The sequence below is a fragment of the Meles meles genome, chromosome 7, assembly GCF_922984935.1.
Source record: "Meles meles chromosome 7, mMelMel3.1 paternal haplotype, whole genome shotgun sequence".
NCBI lineage: Eukaryota > Metazoa > Chordata > Mammalia > Carnivora > Mustelidae > Meles > Meles meles.
Window position 1 is genome coordinate 127,645,636 of NC_060072.1, and position 17,673 is coordinate 127,663,308.

Here is a 17,673-nt window from a genome sequence, read left to right on the forward strand (position 1 = left end):
ATTTGCTTCCTTTTACTGTGTTTTCTTACATTTCTTTAAATCTTGTTATCTTAGCAATTTGTCACCAGATGGGACCTCTCATTGATGAAAAGCTGGAAGATATCGATAGGTAAAAGAACATTTGCAATTATCTATATTGTATATCTTCTTCCCTCAAGTTCTCTTTAAGTGCATACTGGGATAGAATTGCCTTTTTATTATTTTTAAGATAGGCCAAAAGAGCCAGTTCTCATTCAGTTATTTTCTACTATAGGTACGGGAATTAGAATTAGTCACATCTTCCTACTTTTTTTAAGGTGAGCATTTGTTTGACCTTAATTATATTAGTCTTTTAAGAAGAATAATGGTTACCTATTGTAACCATTATAGTGCTATAAGTAGCATTACCAGACCCCACAACTGACCTACCCATCTGTTATTTACTAGGGACACCTAGTTATTTCAAGGTAAAGTCAAGTACAGGAATATGGTGGCATTCTCCCAGCACAGTACATAAAGCAGTTTTTGTTGCCTTTGAGCTAAAGTACAGGATATTTTCTGCCATAAGTTTAAATTTTTAGTAATGTCTACTTATATTACTTTTTGCTACTTTATGTGCCTTATTTAGAACATCATATCCTTTAAATAGCAATTGTTTGAATTTACTGTGTCATATTTCAGAAAACATTCAGAACTCTCAGAACTTAATGTTAAAGTGATGGAAGCACTTTCACTGTATACGAAGTTAATGAATGAAGATCCAATGTATTCCATGTATGCAAAATTACAGAATCAGCAGTATTACATGCAGTCATCTGGTGTTTCTGGTTCTCAGGTAAGCTTTGAAAAATTCAGGCATATCATTTTATTTTTACTTTTTTAAGACTTTATTTGTTTTAGAACACGTGAGCAGAGGGTGGGACAGAGGGAAAGGGAGAGAAAGAATCTCAAGCAGACTCCCTCTGATCGTGGAGCCTGACTTGGGGTTCATTCTCAGACCCCCACGATCAAGACCTGAGCCAAAATCAAGAGTTGGATGCTTACCAACTAAGCCACCCAGGTAGCTCCTCAAGTATATCATTTTAAATTCTCAATATATTTGAGATTATTTGGATAGCTATGTTTTATAAAATGTGAAACTTTCTGAAAGTAATCTTAGAATAAAGTTTAAAAGAATTTTTTACTTGATAAATACAATGTATAATACACTAATTATTCCAGAATTCTTTTTAAAAAATTGTTTTTCTTCAAAGTTATGCATCAGAATCACTAATCAAATTAAAAAATACAGTTTTTTTAATTTAATTTAATTAATTTAATTTAATTAATTTAATTTAATTTAATTAATTTAATTTAATTTAATTTAATACAGTTTTTTTGGCCCCACCTGAAACCTAATGAATCAAAACATTCAAGAGTAAGGCCAAAACATCTATATATTTCTAAAACTTCATATGTAATTATCTGGTTAAGAACCTCATTTTTTTGTCTGATTATTGCTAAAAAATTAATAACTTTTTCTGGGTATCTGCAGTTTCTGGTTTTATAATAAGTTGCTTTAATGTGAATTTTTCCCTCTTCCTTTAAAAAGATGTAGAATGTGGGCGCCTGGGTGGCTCAGTGGGTTAAAGCCTCTGCCTTTGTCTCAGGTCATGATCCCGGGGTCCTGGGATGGAGCCCCACATCGGGCTCTGTGCTCAGCAGGGTGTCTGCTTCCCTTCCTCTCTCTCTGCCTGCCTCTCTGCCTACTTGTGATCTCTGTCTGTCAAATAAATAAATAAAATCTTTAAAAAAATATATAGAATGTAATATACAGCCCTTTTCCTCCTTAGTCACCTAAGCAACTATTTCAAGAGCGCTTTCCCCACAAACTGAGTAAGTTTACTGTCTAGGGAATAATTAGACAGGCATTCTACTTTACTTATACAGAGTGGCACAGACTTTGTGCAAGTTTTTTTTTTTTTTTTTTTTTTTTTTTTTCCTTAAATGGCCCACTTCCCCTGAAATGAGAGGTCTGATGCCTGGGGCTGAGCTTTCATATTTGAGCAGCATGGGGTTAGGTGACAGCTACTCATGGCTCTTGATACAAGTCTGAGAAAAAAACAAAAACTCTTCATTTGCAAAGTACAAAAGAATGCATTTAGTTTGGAATAGCTCTGTTTATAATTAAGACCTTCTGTATTCTGATGTATGGTGAGTCTCTTATGGCTTAAAAAAAGTGCTAAGATGATTTTACCTCCTGATGACTGTGTTACTACTATACTATCTTTACTACTATCTCACCTGGTAGGAGTCTGTCTCTAGACAGTGGGGTTCTCTTCAAATATATGAAATGGAAGGACCTAGTCAATGCTATAGAAAATTAGAATATTTTGTGTGTTTAAGATTTTGGGCATTTAAGAGGTCAGTCTCTTTAGATTAAAATAAGTATAGTTTTTAGATGCCTGAGTGGTCAAACAATAGCCCAAAGACAGATCCAGCTTCCCACCTGTTTTGTTTTGTTTTTTTTTTAAATCAACTTTGCTGTAACATTCTCACTCATTTATACATTGTTTCTGGCTGCTTTCTATATGGGCAGAGTTCAGAGAGGCCCACAAAGCCTAAAATATTTATTATCTGGACTTTTGTAAGAGTGTTTGCTGACCCCTGCTTTTGAAAGTTAGGTTGCTCTGTGTTCACTAAACTGTAATGTAGGAAATACAGATCGTATATGCAGTCTATGGACATGAAATAGTGAATTCAAAGACACTTCTTAAACTTTTTTTGGGATTCCTTTTAAGAAAGTACTTAAAATATCAGTATGGAAAGAGAGATGATATTAGTGTAAAGTTTCGAGGTAAGTTCCTTTACTGCTTCTATATGAGATAAACACAAGTTTAGCTCATGTTTACCTAAGAGAATCATCAGAAGCCCACTTTACTGAAAAGTATTTTTCTTAATGACTATCAAAAGAAGTAACTTTTTAAATGATTTCAGAGATTTTATTGTTAATTCGCTTTGTAACTGAATGCCTTTACAAAGAAATTTTAGCATACCTTTTAAAGTCTTAGAAAATGTAATATTTTTTTTTTTTTTTTTTTTTTTTTTTTTGTCATGAACTGTTCTAGGTATATCCAGGGCCTCCCCAAAGTGGTGCTTACCTGGTTGCAGGGAGTGCACAGATGAGTCATCTCCAGAGCTACAGTCTTCCCCCAGAGCAACTGTCTTCTCTCAGCCAAGGAGCAGTTCCACCATCTGTAAACCCAGCCCTTCCCAGTCAGCAGACTCAGGCTTCCTACCCTAAGTAATTTGATTTTTGACTATTACTTTACTGCTGTTTGGAGTTAGTACTGTTGTAACTCTTAAATACCTCCATTCACGTGTATCCATAAGAGCTGCATAAGAAAAACCTAGGATAGATGCCATCACTAGTACCAGATGGTCAGCCCTGTTTGTGGTTAGGAGTGGATTCAACTTGAACCCCTGCATTATTGGCATTACAAGCTAGTCTTCTGTCTCACTGAATCACTGAACAACTCTATTCAATCTTGGTTTTGTATTTTCAGTATTTCTTATCATTTTTCTTTTTATCAAGGTGATATTGGAATATAACATTATACAAGTTGCAGAGGTACATTTTAATTATCTGCATGCACTATGAAGTGATCACCACTAAAAATGTTGTTACATCCATCACCATTCAGTTGACCTTCTTCACCCATTCCACCCAGCCCTTCATCTTCTTCCCCTCTGGTAATCTCCAAGCTGTTCTCTGTATGAGTTTGGTTTGGTTTGGTAGTGGTTGGGTTTTTTAAGATTCCACATATGAGGGGAATCATTGCAATATTTGTCTTTCTCTATCTGACTTAGTTCACTTAACAGTGCTTTTAAGTCCATGCATGTTGTCTCAAATGATAAAATTTCATTTTTTTTATACCCAAGTAGTATGTATACACTGCGTATACTACTATACACACACACACACACACACACACACACCCCATACATCTTTATCAATTAATATGTCAGTGGTCATTTTGGTTATTTCCATTTCTTGGTTATTATAATAATCCTGCGGTGAACATAAGGGTGGATTTATCTTTTCAAATCAATACTTTTGTATTCTTTAGATAAATACCCAGAAGAGGAGCAACTGGATCATATAGTCATTCTCTTCTTAATTTTTTGTAGAATCTCCATACTGTTGGCGGCACCACTTTACATTCCCATCAACAGTATATGATGATTCCCTTTTTTGTACTGCCTCATCAACACTTACTTCTTGTCTTTTTGATAATACCCATTCTAATTGGTGTAAGGTGATATCTCATTGTGAATTTGATTTGCATTTCCATGATAATTAGTGATTTCAAACATCTTTCCTGTGCTTCTTGGCCATTTTTAGGTCTTTGGAGAAGTGTTTACTCATATCATCTTCCCACTTTTTAAATTGGATTATTTGGTTTCTTGTTGTTGAGTTATATGAACTCTTTATATATTTTAGATATTAATTCCCCATCAGATATATAATTTGCAAAAACTTTGTCCCATTCAGTAGATTGCCTTTTTGTTTTGATGATGGTTTCTTCCACTATGCAGAAGCTGCTTTTTGTTTTGATGTAATCCCATTCATTCATTCATTCATTCAGTTTTGTTTGTTTTTTTCTCTTGCCTGTGGCGTTAGATCCACAGAGATATTGGTAAGACTGATGTCAAAGAGCTTATTACCACCTGTGCTTTCTTCTTGGAAATTTATGGTATCAGGTTTTACATTCAAGTCTTTAATCCATTTTGAATTAATTTTTGTGTATGCTGTAAGCTGGTGGTCCAGTTTCATTCTTTTGCATTTGGCTGTCCAGTATTGCCAATACCATTTACTGAAGATACTGTCCTTTCTACATTGTATGTTCTTGGCTTCTTTGTTGTAAATTAATTGTCCGTATGTGTGTGGGTATAATTCTGAGCTCTCAATGATGTCCCACTGATCTGTCTCTTTTTATACTGACACTATGTGTTTTGATTACTGTAGCTTTGTAGTATAGTTAGAAATCAGGGAGCATGATACCTCCAGCTTTGTTCTTTCTCAAGATTGCTTTGGCTATGCAGGATCTTTTTTGATTCCATACAAATTTTAGAACTATTTGCTCTAGTTCTGTGAAAAATGACCTTGGAATTTCAATAGAGATTGTAATCAATCTGTAGATTGCTTTGAATGGTATGGAGACTTAACAACATTAATTCTTCTAATCCATGAGCACAGAATATCTTTCCATTAATTTTGTAAACTTCAGTTTCTTTCATCAGTGTCTTATAGTTTTCAATGTACAGGTCTTTCACCTCCTTGGTTAAATTTATTTCTAGGTATTCTCTTTGATGCAGCTGTAAGTGGATTATTTTCCTTTTTCCCTAATTTAATTTTTTATTTTTTTGTTAACATTTCATGTATTATTAGCCCCAGGGCTACAAGTCTGTGAATCGCCAGGTTTATACACTTCACCACACTCACCATAGCACATACTTTCCCCAATGTCCATAATTCAGCCACCCTCTCCCTACCCGCCTCCCCCAGCAACCCTCAGTTTCTTTTGGGAGATTAAGAGTCTCTTACGGTTTGTCTCCCTCCTGATCCTATCTTGCTTCATTTATTCCTTTCCTGCCCCCCCAAACCCCCCATGTAGCCTCTCAACTTCCTCATATCAGGGAGATCATATGATGATAATTGTCTTTCTCTGATTGACTTACTTCGCTAAACATAATACCCTCTAGTTCCATCCACATCGTTGCAAATGGCAAGATTTCATTTCTGTTGATGGCTGCATAGTATTCCATTGTATATATTTACCACCTCTTCTTTATCCATTCATTTGTTGATGGACATCTAGGTTCTTTCAATAGTTTGGCTATTGTGGACATTGCTGCTATAAACATTCGGGTGTACGTGCCCCTTTGAATCACTACATTTGTGTCTTTATGGTAAATACCCAGTAGTGCGATTGCTGGGTCATAGGGTAGCTCTATTTTCAACTTTTTGAGGAAGCTCCATGCTGTTTTCCAGAGTGGTTGCATCAGCTTGCATTCCCACCAACAGTGTAGGAGGGTTCCCCTTTCTCCGCATCCTCGCCAGCATGTCATTTCCTGACTTGTTAATTTTAGCCATTCTCACTGGTGCGAGGTAGTATCTCATTGTGGTTTTGATTTGTATTTCCCTGATGCCGAGTGATGTGGAGCACTGTTTCATGTGTCTGTTGGCCATCTGGATGTCTTCTTTGCAGAAATGTCTGTTCATGTCCTCTGCCCATTTCTTGATTGGATTGTTTGTTCTTTGGGTGTTGAGTTTGCTAAGTTCCTTATAGATTTTGGACACTAGCCCTTTATCTGATATGTCGTTTGCAAATATCTTCTCCCATTCTGTCAGTTGTATTTTGGTTTTGTTAACTGTTTCCTTTGCTGTGCAAAAGCTTTTGATCTTGATGAAGTCCCAATAGTTCATTTTTGCCTTTGCTTCCCTTGCCTTTGCCGATGTTTCTAGGAAGAAGTTGCTGCGGCTAAGGTCAAAGAGGTTGATGCCTGTGTTCTCCTCAAGGATTTTGATGGATTCCTTTCTCACATTGAGGTCCTTCATCCATTTTGAGTCTGTTTTCATGTGTGGTGTAAGGAAATGGTCCAGTTTCATTTTCTGCACGTGGCTGTCCAATTTTCCCAACACCATTTGTCTTTTTTCCATTGGACATTCTTTCTTGCTTTGTCAAAGATTAGTCGACCATAGAGTTGAGGGTCTATTTCTGGACTCTTTATTCTGTTTCATTGAACTATGTGTCTCTTTTTGTCCAGTACCATACTGTCTTGATGATGGCAGCTTTGTCATAGAGCTTGAAGTCTGGAATTGTGATGCCACCAACGTTGGCTTTCTTTTTCAACATTTCTCTGGCTATTTGAGGTCTTTTCTGGTTCCATATAAATTTTAGGATTATTTGTTCCATTTCTTTGAAAAAAAATGGATGGGATTTTGATAGAGATTGCATTAAATGTGTAGATTGCTTGAGGTAGCATAGACATTTTCACAGTATTTGTTCTTCCAATCCATGGGCATGGAACATTTTTCCATTTTTGTGCCTTCCTCAATTTCTTTCATGAGTACTTTCTGTTTTTCTGAGTACAGATTCCTTGCCTCTTTGGTTAGGTTTATTCCTAGGTATCTTATAGTTTGGGGTGAAATTGTAAATGGGATTGACTCCTTAATTTCTCTTTCTTCTGTCTTCTTGTTGGTGTAGAGAAACGCAACTGATTTTTGTGCATTAATTTTATATCCTGACACTTTACTGAATTCCTGTACAAGTTCTCGCAGATTTGGAGTGGAGTTTTGGGTTTTCCACATAAAGTGTCATATCATCTGCAAAGAGTGATAGCTTGACTTCTTTGTCGATTTGGATGCCTTTAATTTCTTTTTGTTGTGTGATTTCTGAGGCTAGGACTTCTAGTACTATGTTGAATAGCAGTGGTGATAATGGACATCCCTTCTGTGTTCTTGACCTTAGAGGAAAAGCTCTCAGTTTTTCTCCATTAAGAATGATATTCGCTGAGGCGCCTGGGTGGCTCAAAGGGTTAAGCCTCTGCCCTCGGCTCAGGTCATGGTCTCAGGGTCCTGGGATCGAGCCCCGCATCGGGCTTTCTGCTCAGCGGGGAACCTGCTTCCCCCTCTCTCTCTTTGCCTGCCTCTCTGCCACTTGTGATCTCTCTCTCTGTATCAAATAAATAAATAAAATCTTTAAAAAAAAGAATGATATTTGCTGTGAGTTTTTCATAGATGGCTTTGATGGTTTTGAGGTATGTACCCTGTATCCCTACACTTTGAAGAGTTTTGATCAAGAAAGGATGCTGTACTTTGTCAGATGCTTTTTCAGCATCTATTGAGAATATCATATGGTTCTTGTTCTTTCTTTTATTAATGTATTGTATCACATTGATTGATTTGCGGACGTCGAACCAACATTGCAGACCTGGAATAAATCCCACTTGGTCATGGGGAATAATCCTTTTAATGTACTGTTAGATCGTATTGGGTAGTATTTTAGTGAGAATTTTCACATCTGTGTTCATCAAGGATTTTGGTCTGTAATTCTCTTTTTTGATGGGATCTTTGTCTGGTTTTGGGATCAAGGTAATGCTGGCCTCATAAAATGAGTTTGGGAGTTTTCCTTCCATTTTTATTTTTGGAACAGTTTCAGGAGAATAGGAATTAGTTCTTCTTTAAATATTTGGTAAAATTCCCCTGGGAAGCCGTCTGGCCTGGCCCTTGGCTCTTGTTTGTTGGGAATTTTTTTTTTTTTTAAGATTTTATTTATTTGACATTATTTGACAGAGAGAAAGAGAGAGAGAGATCACAAGCAGTCAGAGAGACAGGCGGGGGGGGGCGGGGAGCAGACTCCCTGCTAAGGAAAAAGCCAGATGTGGGGCTTGATCCCAGGACCCTGGGATTATGACCTGAGCCGAAGGCAGAGGCTTAGCCCACTGAGCCACCCAGGCGCCCCTGTTGGGAGATTTTTGATGACTGTTTCAATCTCCTTACTGGTTATGGGTCTGTTCAGGTTTTCTGTATCTTCCTGGTTTAGTTTTGGTAGTTTATATGTCTCTAGGAATGCATCCATTTCTTCCAGATTGTCAAATTTGCTGGCGTATAGTTGCTCATAATATGTTCTTTTAATTGTTTGTATTTCTTTGGTTGGTTATGATCTCTTTCATTCATGATTTTATTTATTTGGGTCCTTTCTCTTTTCTTTTTGATTAGTCTGGCTAGGGGTTTATCAATCTTATTAATTCTTTCAAAGAACCAGCTTCTAGTTTAATTGATTTGTTCTATTGTTTTTTTTGGTTTCTGTTTCATTGATTTCTGCTCTGATCTTTATTATTTCTCTTCTCCTGCTGGGTTTAGGCTTTCTTTGTTGTTCTTTCTGCAGCTCCTTTAGGTGTAGGGTTAGGATGTGTAGTTGAGCCCTTTCTTGTTTCTTGAGAAAGGCTTGTATTGGTATATATTTTCCTCTCCGACAGCCTTTGCTGTGTCCCACAGGTTTTGAACTGTTGTGTTTTCATTATCATTTGTTTCCATGAATTTTTTCAATTCTTCTTTAATTTCCTGGTTGACCAATTCATTCTTTAGAAGGATGCTCTTTAGCCTCCATGTATTTGGGTGCTTTCCAACTTTCCTCTTGTGATCGGCTTCTAGCCTCAGAGCATCGTGGTCTGAAAATATGCACGGAATGATCCCAATCTTTTGGTACTTATTGAAACCTGATTTTAGACCCAGGATGTGATTTACTCTGGAAAATGTTCCATGTGTACTAGAGAAGAATGTATATCCTGTTGCTTTGGGATGGAATGTTCTGAATATATCTGTGATGTCTATCTGGTCCAGTGTGTCATTTAAGGCCTTTACTTCCTTATTGATCTTTTGCTTGGATGATCTGTCCGTTTCAGTGAAGGAGGTGTTAAAGTCCCCTACTATTATTGTATTATTGTTGATGTGTTTCTTTGATTTTGTTATTGATTGGTTTATATAGTTGGCTGATCCCATGTTAGAGGCATAGATATTTAAAATTGTTAGATCTTCTTGTTGGACAGACCCTTTGAGTATGATATAGGGTCCTTCCTCATCTCTTATTGTAGTCTTTGGCTTAAAATCTAATTGATCTGATATAAGTATTGCCACCCCAGCTTTCTTTGATGTCCATTTGCATGGTAAATTGTTCCCCATAACCTCACTTTAAATCCAGATGTGTCTTTGGGTCTAAGATGAGTTTCTTATGGACAGCATAATGATAGGGTTTTGTTTTTTTATCCATTCTGATACCCTGTGTCTTTTAATTTACATTTATATTTTAGCCCATTTACATTCAGGGTAACTATTGAGAGATGTGAATTTAGTGCCATGGTATTGCCTGTAAGGTGCCTCTTACTGTATATTGTCTCTATTCCTTTCTGGTCTACTACTTTTGGGCTCTGTCCTTGCATAGAGGACCCTTTTCAGTATTTCCTGTAGAGCTGGTTTGGTGTTTACAAATTCTTTTAGTTTTTGTTTGTCTTGGAATCTTTTTATCTTTCCTTCTATTTTCAGTGATAACCTAGCTGGATATAATATTCTTGGCTGCATGTGTTTCTAATTTAGTGCTCTGAATATATCATGCCAGTTCTTTCTGGCCTGCCAGGTCTCTGTGGATAATTCTGCAGCCACTGTAATATTTTTACCATTGTATGTTACAGACTTCTTGTCCTGGCCTGCTTTCAGGATTTTCTCTTCGTCATTAAGACTTGGAAGTTTTACTATTAGATGACGGGGTGTGGACATATTCTTACTGATTTTGAGGTGGGTTCTCTGCGCCTACCGGATTTTGATGCTTGTTCCCTTTGCCATATTAGTGAAATTCTCTCCAATAATTCTCTCCAATATACCTTCTGCTCCCTTCTCTCTTTCTTCTTCTTCTGGAATTCCAATTATTCTAATGTTGTTTCATCTTATGGTATCACTTATCTCTCGAATTCTCCCTTCGTGGTCCAGTAGTTGTTTGTCTCTCTTTTGCTTAGATTCTTTATTCTGCATCATTTGGTCTTGTATATCACTAATTCTCTCTTCTGTCTCATTTATCCTAGCAGTAAGAGCCTCCATTTTTTATTGTACCTCATTAATAGCTTTTGATTTCAGCTTGGTTAGATTTTAGTCATTTCTCCAGATAGGGTTTCTCTATTATCTTCTGTGTCTTTTTTGAGCCCAGCTTTTTTTGAGCCCAGCTAGCACCTTGAGAATCATCATTCTGAACTCTAGATCTGACACATTATAAACGTCCATATTGATTAGGTCCCTAGCCTTAGGTACTACACCTTGTTCTTTTTTTTTTTTTCCTGATGAGTTTTTCTGCCTTGTCATTTTATCCAGATAAGAATACATGAAGGAGAGAATAAAATACTAAAAGAGTGGCAAAGACCCCAGAAAAATATCCGTTAACCAAATCAGAAGAGACCCCAAATTGTGGGGGGAAGAAAGGGGGTAAGAAGTTCAAAAAAGAAATTAAAAAAAAAGAAAAAAGGAAAAAAGAAAAAAATATGCTTTAGACCGGTGCATGGAACAGAGCCACCCACTTAATTTTGGGAGTATTTTAGTCTCTTTGAAGAAACTACGTCCCAAAATTTTAAAGAAAGAAAAACTTACATATATATATATATACACACACACATAACCACACACACACACACAAATAAGTGTAAACACGAATAAGGGATGGAATATGAATGTAAAGATGAAAATTTTTTAAAAAGTCTAGAAAAAGAGTTGACAAGATAAGTTGGTTGGGAAAAGAAAGGAAAAGAAAGTGGGGAGAATTTGCTCAGGCTGGAGACTAAAACAAAGTCCTGTGGTAGATTTAGGGTATATTTTGCTCTATTAGAAGAAGTTGTATCCCAAAATTTTTTAGAAGAGAAAACCCTATGTGTATACAAAAATTCAAGTTAGATAACAATGAAGGATAAAATATGAGTGTAATAATGAAGGTTCAAAAAGATTTTCTTTTTATGTATAGTATTGTTAGGATAAACTAGTTGAAAAACATTAAAAGAGGAAAGTAAAAGTTAAAAAAATTAGAATAAGAAAAAAATAAAATTAAAAAATATTAACTTTGCAAGAGTAAAGAATCATGGGCAGAAAGACATGAATTCCATACTTTGCTTTCTCCTCCTCTGGAATTCTGGTGTTCTACTTGTTAAGTGAGCTTGGTCTTGGATGAATTTCTTGCTGATTTTCTGGGGGAGGGGCCTGTTGTAGTGATTCTCAAGTGTCTTTTCCTGAGCCGGAATTGCACGACCCTTGCCAGGGGCCAGGCTAAGTAATCTGCTCGGGTTTGCTCTCGGGAACTTTTGTTCCCTGAACACTTTCCATAGATTTCTGGAGGACAGGAATGAAAATGGTGTCCTCCCAGTCTCCAGCCTGGGGGTGCTGAGAGCTCGGGACCTCACTCCTCAGTGCCTTGGGAGAAAAGTGCTCAATCACTCCTGTCTCCTTGGCCTCCAGCTGCACTCCGAGCTCATCCAGCCTGTGACCAAGTGTCTGTGTCTCTGGCACTCAGACCCACCTGGAGTTTCCAAACCCTGCAGATCCCTGCCAGTCTTTCGGGGGGATCCCCAGATCTGCCACTTGTGGGGTCCCTGTTCAAAGAACAGTGCCTGACTGTGCCATGGATCACAGTTTAAGGTAACCCCGAGTTGAGAGCTCATTCCTTGGCTCTGTCTCTATAGCTGGCTTCCCCACTCTAATACCTTTGAGTTCTGTGATACTCAGACACCCCCAATCCCTCTGTGACACCGCGGGACCTGAGACCACGCTGTCCCCACGAGGGCTCCACCCCCGCTTAGCCTCTGGTGCGATGTCACTCAGTAGAGCAAACTTTTAAAAGTTCTGATTTTGTGCTCCCTTGCTCTGCTGCTTCCTGGAAGCTGGCCCCTCCCCCCCGCAGTCTATCTTATCTTTGCTTTGGATTCACTTCTCCGCAGGTCCTACCTTTCAGAAACTGGTCGATTTTCTGTTTCTAGAATTGATGCTCTTCTCTTCGATCTCCTGTTGGTTTTGTAGGTGTTTGGAATGGTTTGATAAACTATATATAGAGGTGATCTACTACCTGAGGTCATCTCAGCCTGCTACGCCTCCACCATCTTGACTCCTCCCCAGTGAGATTATTTTCCCAGTTTGTCTGATAAGTCATTATTAGTGTATAAGAAATGCCGCAATTTTGTATATTGATTTTTTATGTTTCTCAAATCTTTGTCACATACATTTGACTACTGGATTCATGTATTCTCACAAATTTGTGGTGGTGTCTTTTGGCTTATCTACATACAGTATCCTATCATCAATGAATAGTGACAGTTTTACTTCTTCCTTTTTAATTTGGGTGTCCTGCCTTCTCCTCTCTTCTCCTCTCCCTTACACTTACCCTTCCTCTTCCTCTACGCCTTCCCCTTTCCACCTTCTTTTTATTTCTTGGCCTAATTGCTATGGTTGGGATACGCACTAGGATCTGAGTAAAAGTGGCCAGAGTGAGTATCATTGTTTTGTTCATGATTTTAGAAGAAAAGCTTCCAGCTTTTTTTTTACCATTGAATATAATGTTACCTGTGGCTGTTGTCATTATGTCTTTTCTTATGTCTAGTAATGGTCACTGTGTACCCACTTTACTGAGAGTTTTCATTATAATTGGATATATTTCATGAGATGCTTTTCTGCATCTGTTGAACTGATGCAATTTTTTAGATTTTATTTATTTATTTATTTGAGGGAGTACAAGTAGGGGTGGTGCAGAGGGAAAGGGAGAAGTAGACTCCTTGCTGAGCAGAGAGCCTGACACAGGGCTCAATCCCAGGACCCTGAGATCATGACCTGACGTTGAAGACAGATGCTTAACTGACTGAGCCACTTGGGCTCAGTGTAATTACAGTCTTCTGATCCCTATTTTATCTAGTGTGAGTATAGCTACTTCAGTTTCTTTTTGTTTTCATTTGCATGGAATATCTTTCTCTAGTCCTTCACTTTCAGTCTCTTTCTGTCCTTTAAAGTATGTCTTTTTGTAGGCTGCATATAGATGGGTCATGTTTTTTTAATCTATTAATCTATCCCATGTTTTTTGATTAGAGTATTTAGTCCATTTACATTTAAAGTAATTACTGATAGGTATATATTACCTGCCATTTTGTTAGTTGTTTTCTGGCTACTTTTGTAGTTCTCCTGTCTGTTCCTTCTTTTTCCTCTCTTGTGGTTTGATGGCATTCTTTAGTGTATGTTTAGATTTTTTTCTCATTTTCTTTTGTATATTTACTATACGTTATTGCTTTATGGTTACTATGAGGTTCACATATAACTTGCTCTGTGTATAACTTCCTGTTTGAATTGATAGTAACTTAAATTTGAACACATTCCAAAACTACATTTTTACCTTCTACCTGTTTTTTATATTTTTAGTGTGTCATTTTGTATTTTTTTTTTAAGTTTTTTTTATTTGTCAGAAAGAGAGAGCACACAAGCACGCAAAGAGGCAAGCAGAGGCAGAGAGAGAGGCAGGCTCCCCGCCGAGCAAGGAGTCCAATGCAGGACTCGATCCCAGGACCCCGGCAGCATGACCTGAGCCGAAGGCAGCGGCTTAACCCACTGAGCCACCCAGGCATCCCTCATTTTGTATTTTTTATTTTATATGTTCCTTAACTAACTATTATAGTTTTAGTTAATTTTACTATTTTTGTAGCTTAATCTTCATTCTTGCTTTATAAGTGATTGATCTACCTTTACTAGATAATTACCTTTTCCAATGAGATTTTTACTTTTGTATGTTTTCTTGTTATTAATTAGTGCCATTTCTTTTTAGGTTAAAGTTATCCTTTTAACATTTCTTGTAAAGCCATGTTTAGTGTTTAGTGGTGATGAATTCCTTTAGCTTTTGCTTATCTGGAAAACTTCTAATCTCCTTCAGTTCTGAATGATAATCTTGCTCGGTAGAGAATTCTTGGTTGGAGGTGTTTTTTTGTTTGTTTTTTTTGTTTTGTTTTTTTGGTTTTGTTTTGTTTTTTTCCATTGGCCTTGTGAGTACTGTCTTTTGTCTGTAGTTTCTGCTGAAAAATCTGCTGATAGCCTCATGGGGTTTTTCTTATATGAATAAGTTGTTTTTCTCTTACTGCTTTTAGGATTTTCTCTTTATCTTAACTTTAACCATTTTAATTATAACATGTTCTGGTGTGGATCTTTTGGGTTCATCTTCTTGGGAACTCTCTGAGCTTCCTGGACCTGCATGTTTATTTCATTCTCGAGATTAGGAAAGTTTTCAGCTATTGTTTCTGCCTGTAGCAATGATGCCCATGATAGTACTAAGGTGACCGAAGCTTGTCTGTTACTTCATTTAATTTCTATTAAACAGATGTTTACTTTATATTTCGTCTGTTCCAGAACATGATGTAGAATTTTTCCAGCTTTATTAAGATAAGATTGACATAAAATATTGTATAAGTTTAAGGGATAAATTTGTTGATTTGATACATTTATATATTATAAAGTGGTTACCACTCCATAGTATTAGCTACTACCTCTATCCCCTCATTTAGTTACCATTCTCTTTTGTGGTGAGAATATTTAAGATTTACTCTTAGCAGCGTTAATGTGTATGATACAGTATTATTAGCTAGAACTGCCATACTATATATTAGGTCCCCAGATTTGTTCATCTTATAACTGAAAGTGTGTACCCTTTATTCAGTATTTCCCATTTTCAGCAATCCCCAAGCCCTGCTAACTATCCCTTTCCTCTGTATGAATTTGACTTTTTTGGATTCCACATGTAAATTAGATCATATGGCATTTGTCTTTCTGTATCTTGCTTATTTTACTTAGTATAATGTCTTTATGTCTCATCCAAATTGTCACAAATGACAGGATTTCCTTCTTTCTTGTTTTTGATAATATTCCTTTGTATGTGCGTGTGTATGTATGAGGGTACCCCACATCTTTATTCATTCATCTCATGACACATTGTTTCTATATCTAGGCTATTGTGAGTAATGCTGCAGTGAAAATGAGAGTGCAGAGAACTCTAAGAGGTCCTGATTTCAGTTCCTTTGGATATATATCCAGAAATAGTACTGCTGGATCATATGGTGGTTCAATTTTTAATTTTGGGAGGCGGGGGGAACCTTCATACTATTTTCCATAGTGGCTATACCAGTTTGCATTCCCAGCAACACTGCCCAAGGATTCTTTTTTCCCATAGCTACTTTAACAGGTATGTGGTGATATCTCATTATGCTTTTCATTTCCATTTCCCTGATGATTAGTAATATTAAGCTCTTTTCTGTACTAATTGATCATTTTATGTCTTCTTTAGGAAACTCTATATTAAATTCCCCTGTCAATTTTTTATTTGGGTTGTTAGTTTTTTTGCTATTGAGTTATGTGAGTTCTGTATGTATTTTGAATATTAACCTCTTATTAGAGATACGATTTAAAAACATTTTCTCCCATTCTGTAGGTTGTCTTTTCATTTTGCTGACTGCCTTTTGCTATGCATTTTTTATATACTCCCACTTGTTGATTTTTATTTTTGTTGCTTTTGCTTTTGTTGTCCTATCCAGGAAATTACTACCAAGACCAGTGTCAGAGATCTTTTTCTTCATATTTTCTTCTGGGAATTTCAGGTCTCAAATACAAGTCTTTAATCCATTTCAAGTTCGTTTTTGTGAATGATACGAGACAGAATTCCAGTTTCATTTTTCTGCATGTGGTTATCAAGTTCTCTCAACACCATTTATGGAAGAGGCTATCTTTTTTTTTTTTTTTTCATTGAATATTCTTGGCTCTCTTGTCAAATATTAGTTGACCATTTATTTAGAGTTTCTTAGCCTCAAGGTACTTACTAGCTAGTAGAGACAGACACAAAAAAATATGTAATTATAACAAATTACAAGTAGAGGTATTTGCAAGGTGCTTTAGGAGCCTTGTGGTTCAGGGAAGGTTTACAAGAAAATGTGCTCAAGCTGTGTTATTCTTAGCCTGGAAGAAAAAAGAAAGATGTTCTGTCATAAGTAAAGACTTGGTAGTGTGAAATGGCTTGATACCCCTGGAATGAATAAACGGAAGAGTTGTGAAAATACATGGCACATTTTGGGGATTACCAAACAGTACAGGGTTACTAAAGGATTAAAGTCTTCAGTGGGATGGGGGAGAGATAACACTTGGAGTTACTGGCAAGGATAATGAATGGTCCTAGATATGTTAAGGAGGTTGGGTCTTACCTGGGGAATCTTGTTAAATGTCTTTAAATAGCAGTAGTAGAGATGAACTTTTAGGGCCTAGGTAAGAAGCCAGGAGATTATATATATTAGACAAGCAATGATTGTTCAACTCCAGGATGAAATATTAAGAGATGGGGAAAGAGTTATTCAGGAGATTAACGAATGATTACATATTGGTGACAAGGTGAGGAGCGAGGGTAGACCAGCGGTATGAAAGAGAAATATTGGGTGAATTGCTGGGTTTTACCCTCAAGTAGATGGCAGAACCATGAATGAGATAGGAAATATTGTACAAAATGGGAATCACTGCAGTAATAGCTAATGTTTACGGAGTGTTTCAATAAGTACCAGGCACTGTGCTATATGCTTTGCATGTATTACCACTCTTTTACTCTAATAACCTGTGAAGTAGATACACTGTCACCCATTTTATTAGATGAGGAAACTGAGACACAGAGGGGAGGACTAAGGTCCTACTTAGGCAAGATACAAAACCAGGCATTTTGGCTCCACAACTAAACACTTGGTCTGAACACTGTATTTATGATACCAGTATTGTGAATCTTACTGACATAAGTAATGGCATCAAATCCAACCTCTTGTTATACTTTATATCTCACAACACAGCACATAGAATGATAATGGGTAATGTCTTTAAATGTTACTTAAGTGGTTACATTAGTTGGTGGAATGTAACAGTAAATGGCTACCTGTTATAATGAATTGGGGTGGTTTTTTTGCAAAGTAGAAGAGCATTGAATTTACAAGTGATTTGTAAACAATGTAGCAGTTGAAGATAAGTTTAGAAATAGGCAATATTTTGAAAATTTTGGGCAATTCCCCATTGTATAGATTGTTTTACTTTTTTTTCTTTTCTTTTTTTTTTTTTTTTTTTATTTGACAGAGAGA

General features: G+C 36.7%; 1 protein-coding gene across 1 annotated transcript in view; it reads left to right on the plus strand.

The window, feature by feature from the left end:
- STAM (signal transducing adaptor molecule) overlaps window positions 1–17,673 on the plus strand; it is a 92,198-nt gene that overhangs the window by 71,108 nt on the left and 3,417 nt on the right. The window contains exons 11-13 of the mRNA XM_046013754.1: window positions 55–109; window positions 661–814; window positions 3,087–3,262. Of these exons, the coding sequence (XP_045869710.1) occupies window positions 55–109; window positions 661–814; window positions 3,087–3,262 (385 nt within the window). The remainder of the gene's footprint in view (window positions 1–54; window positions 110–660; window positions 815–3,086; window positions 3,263–17,673) is intronic.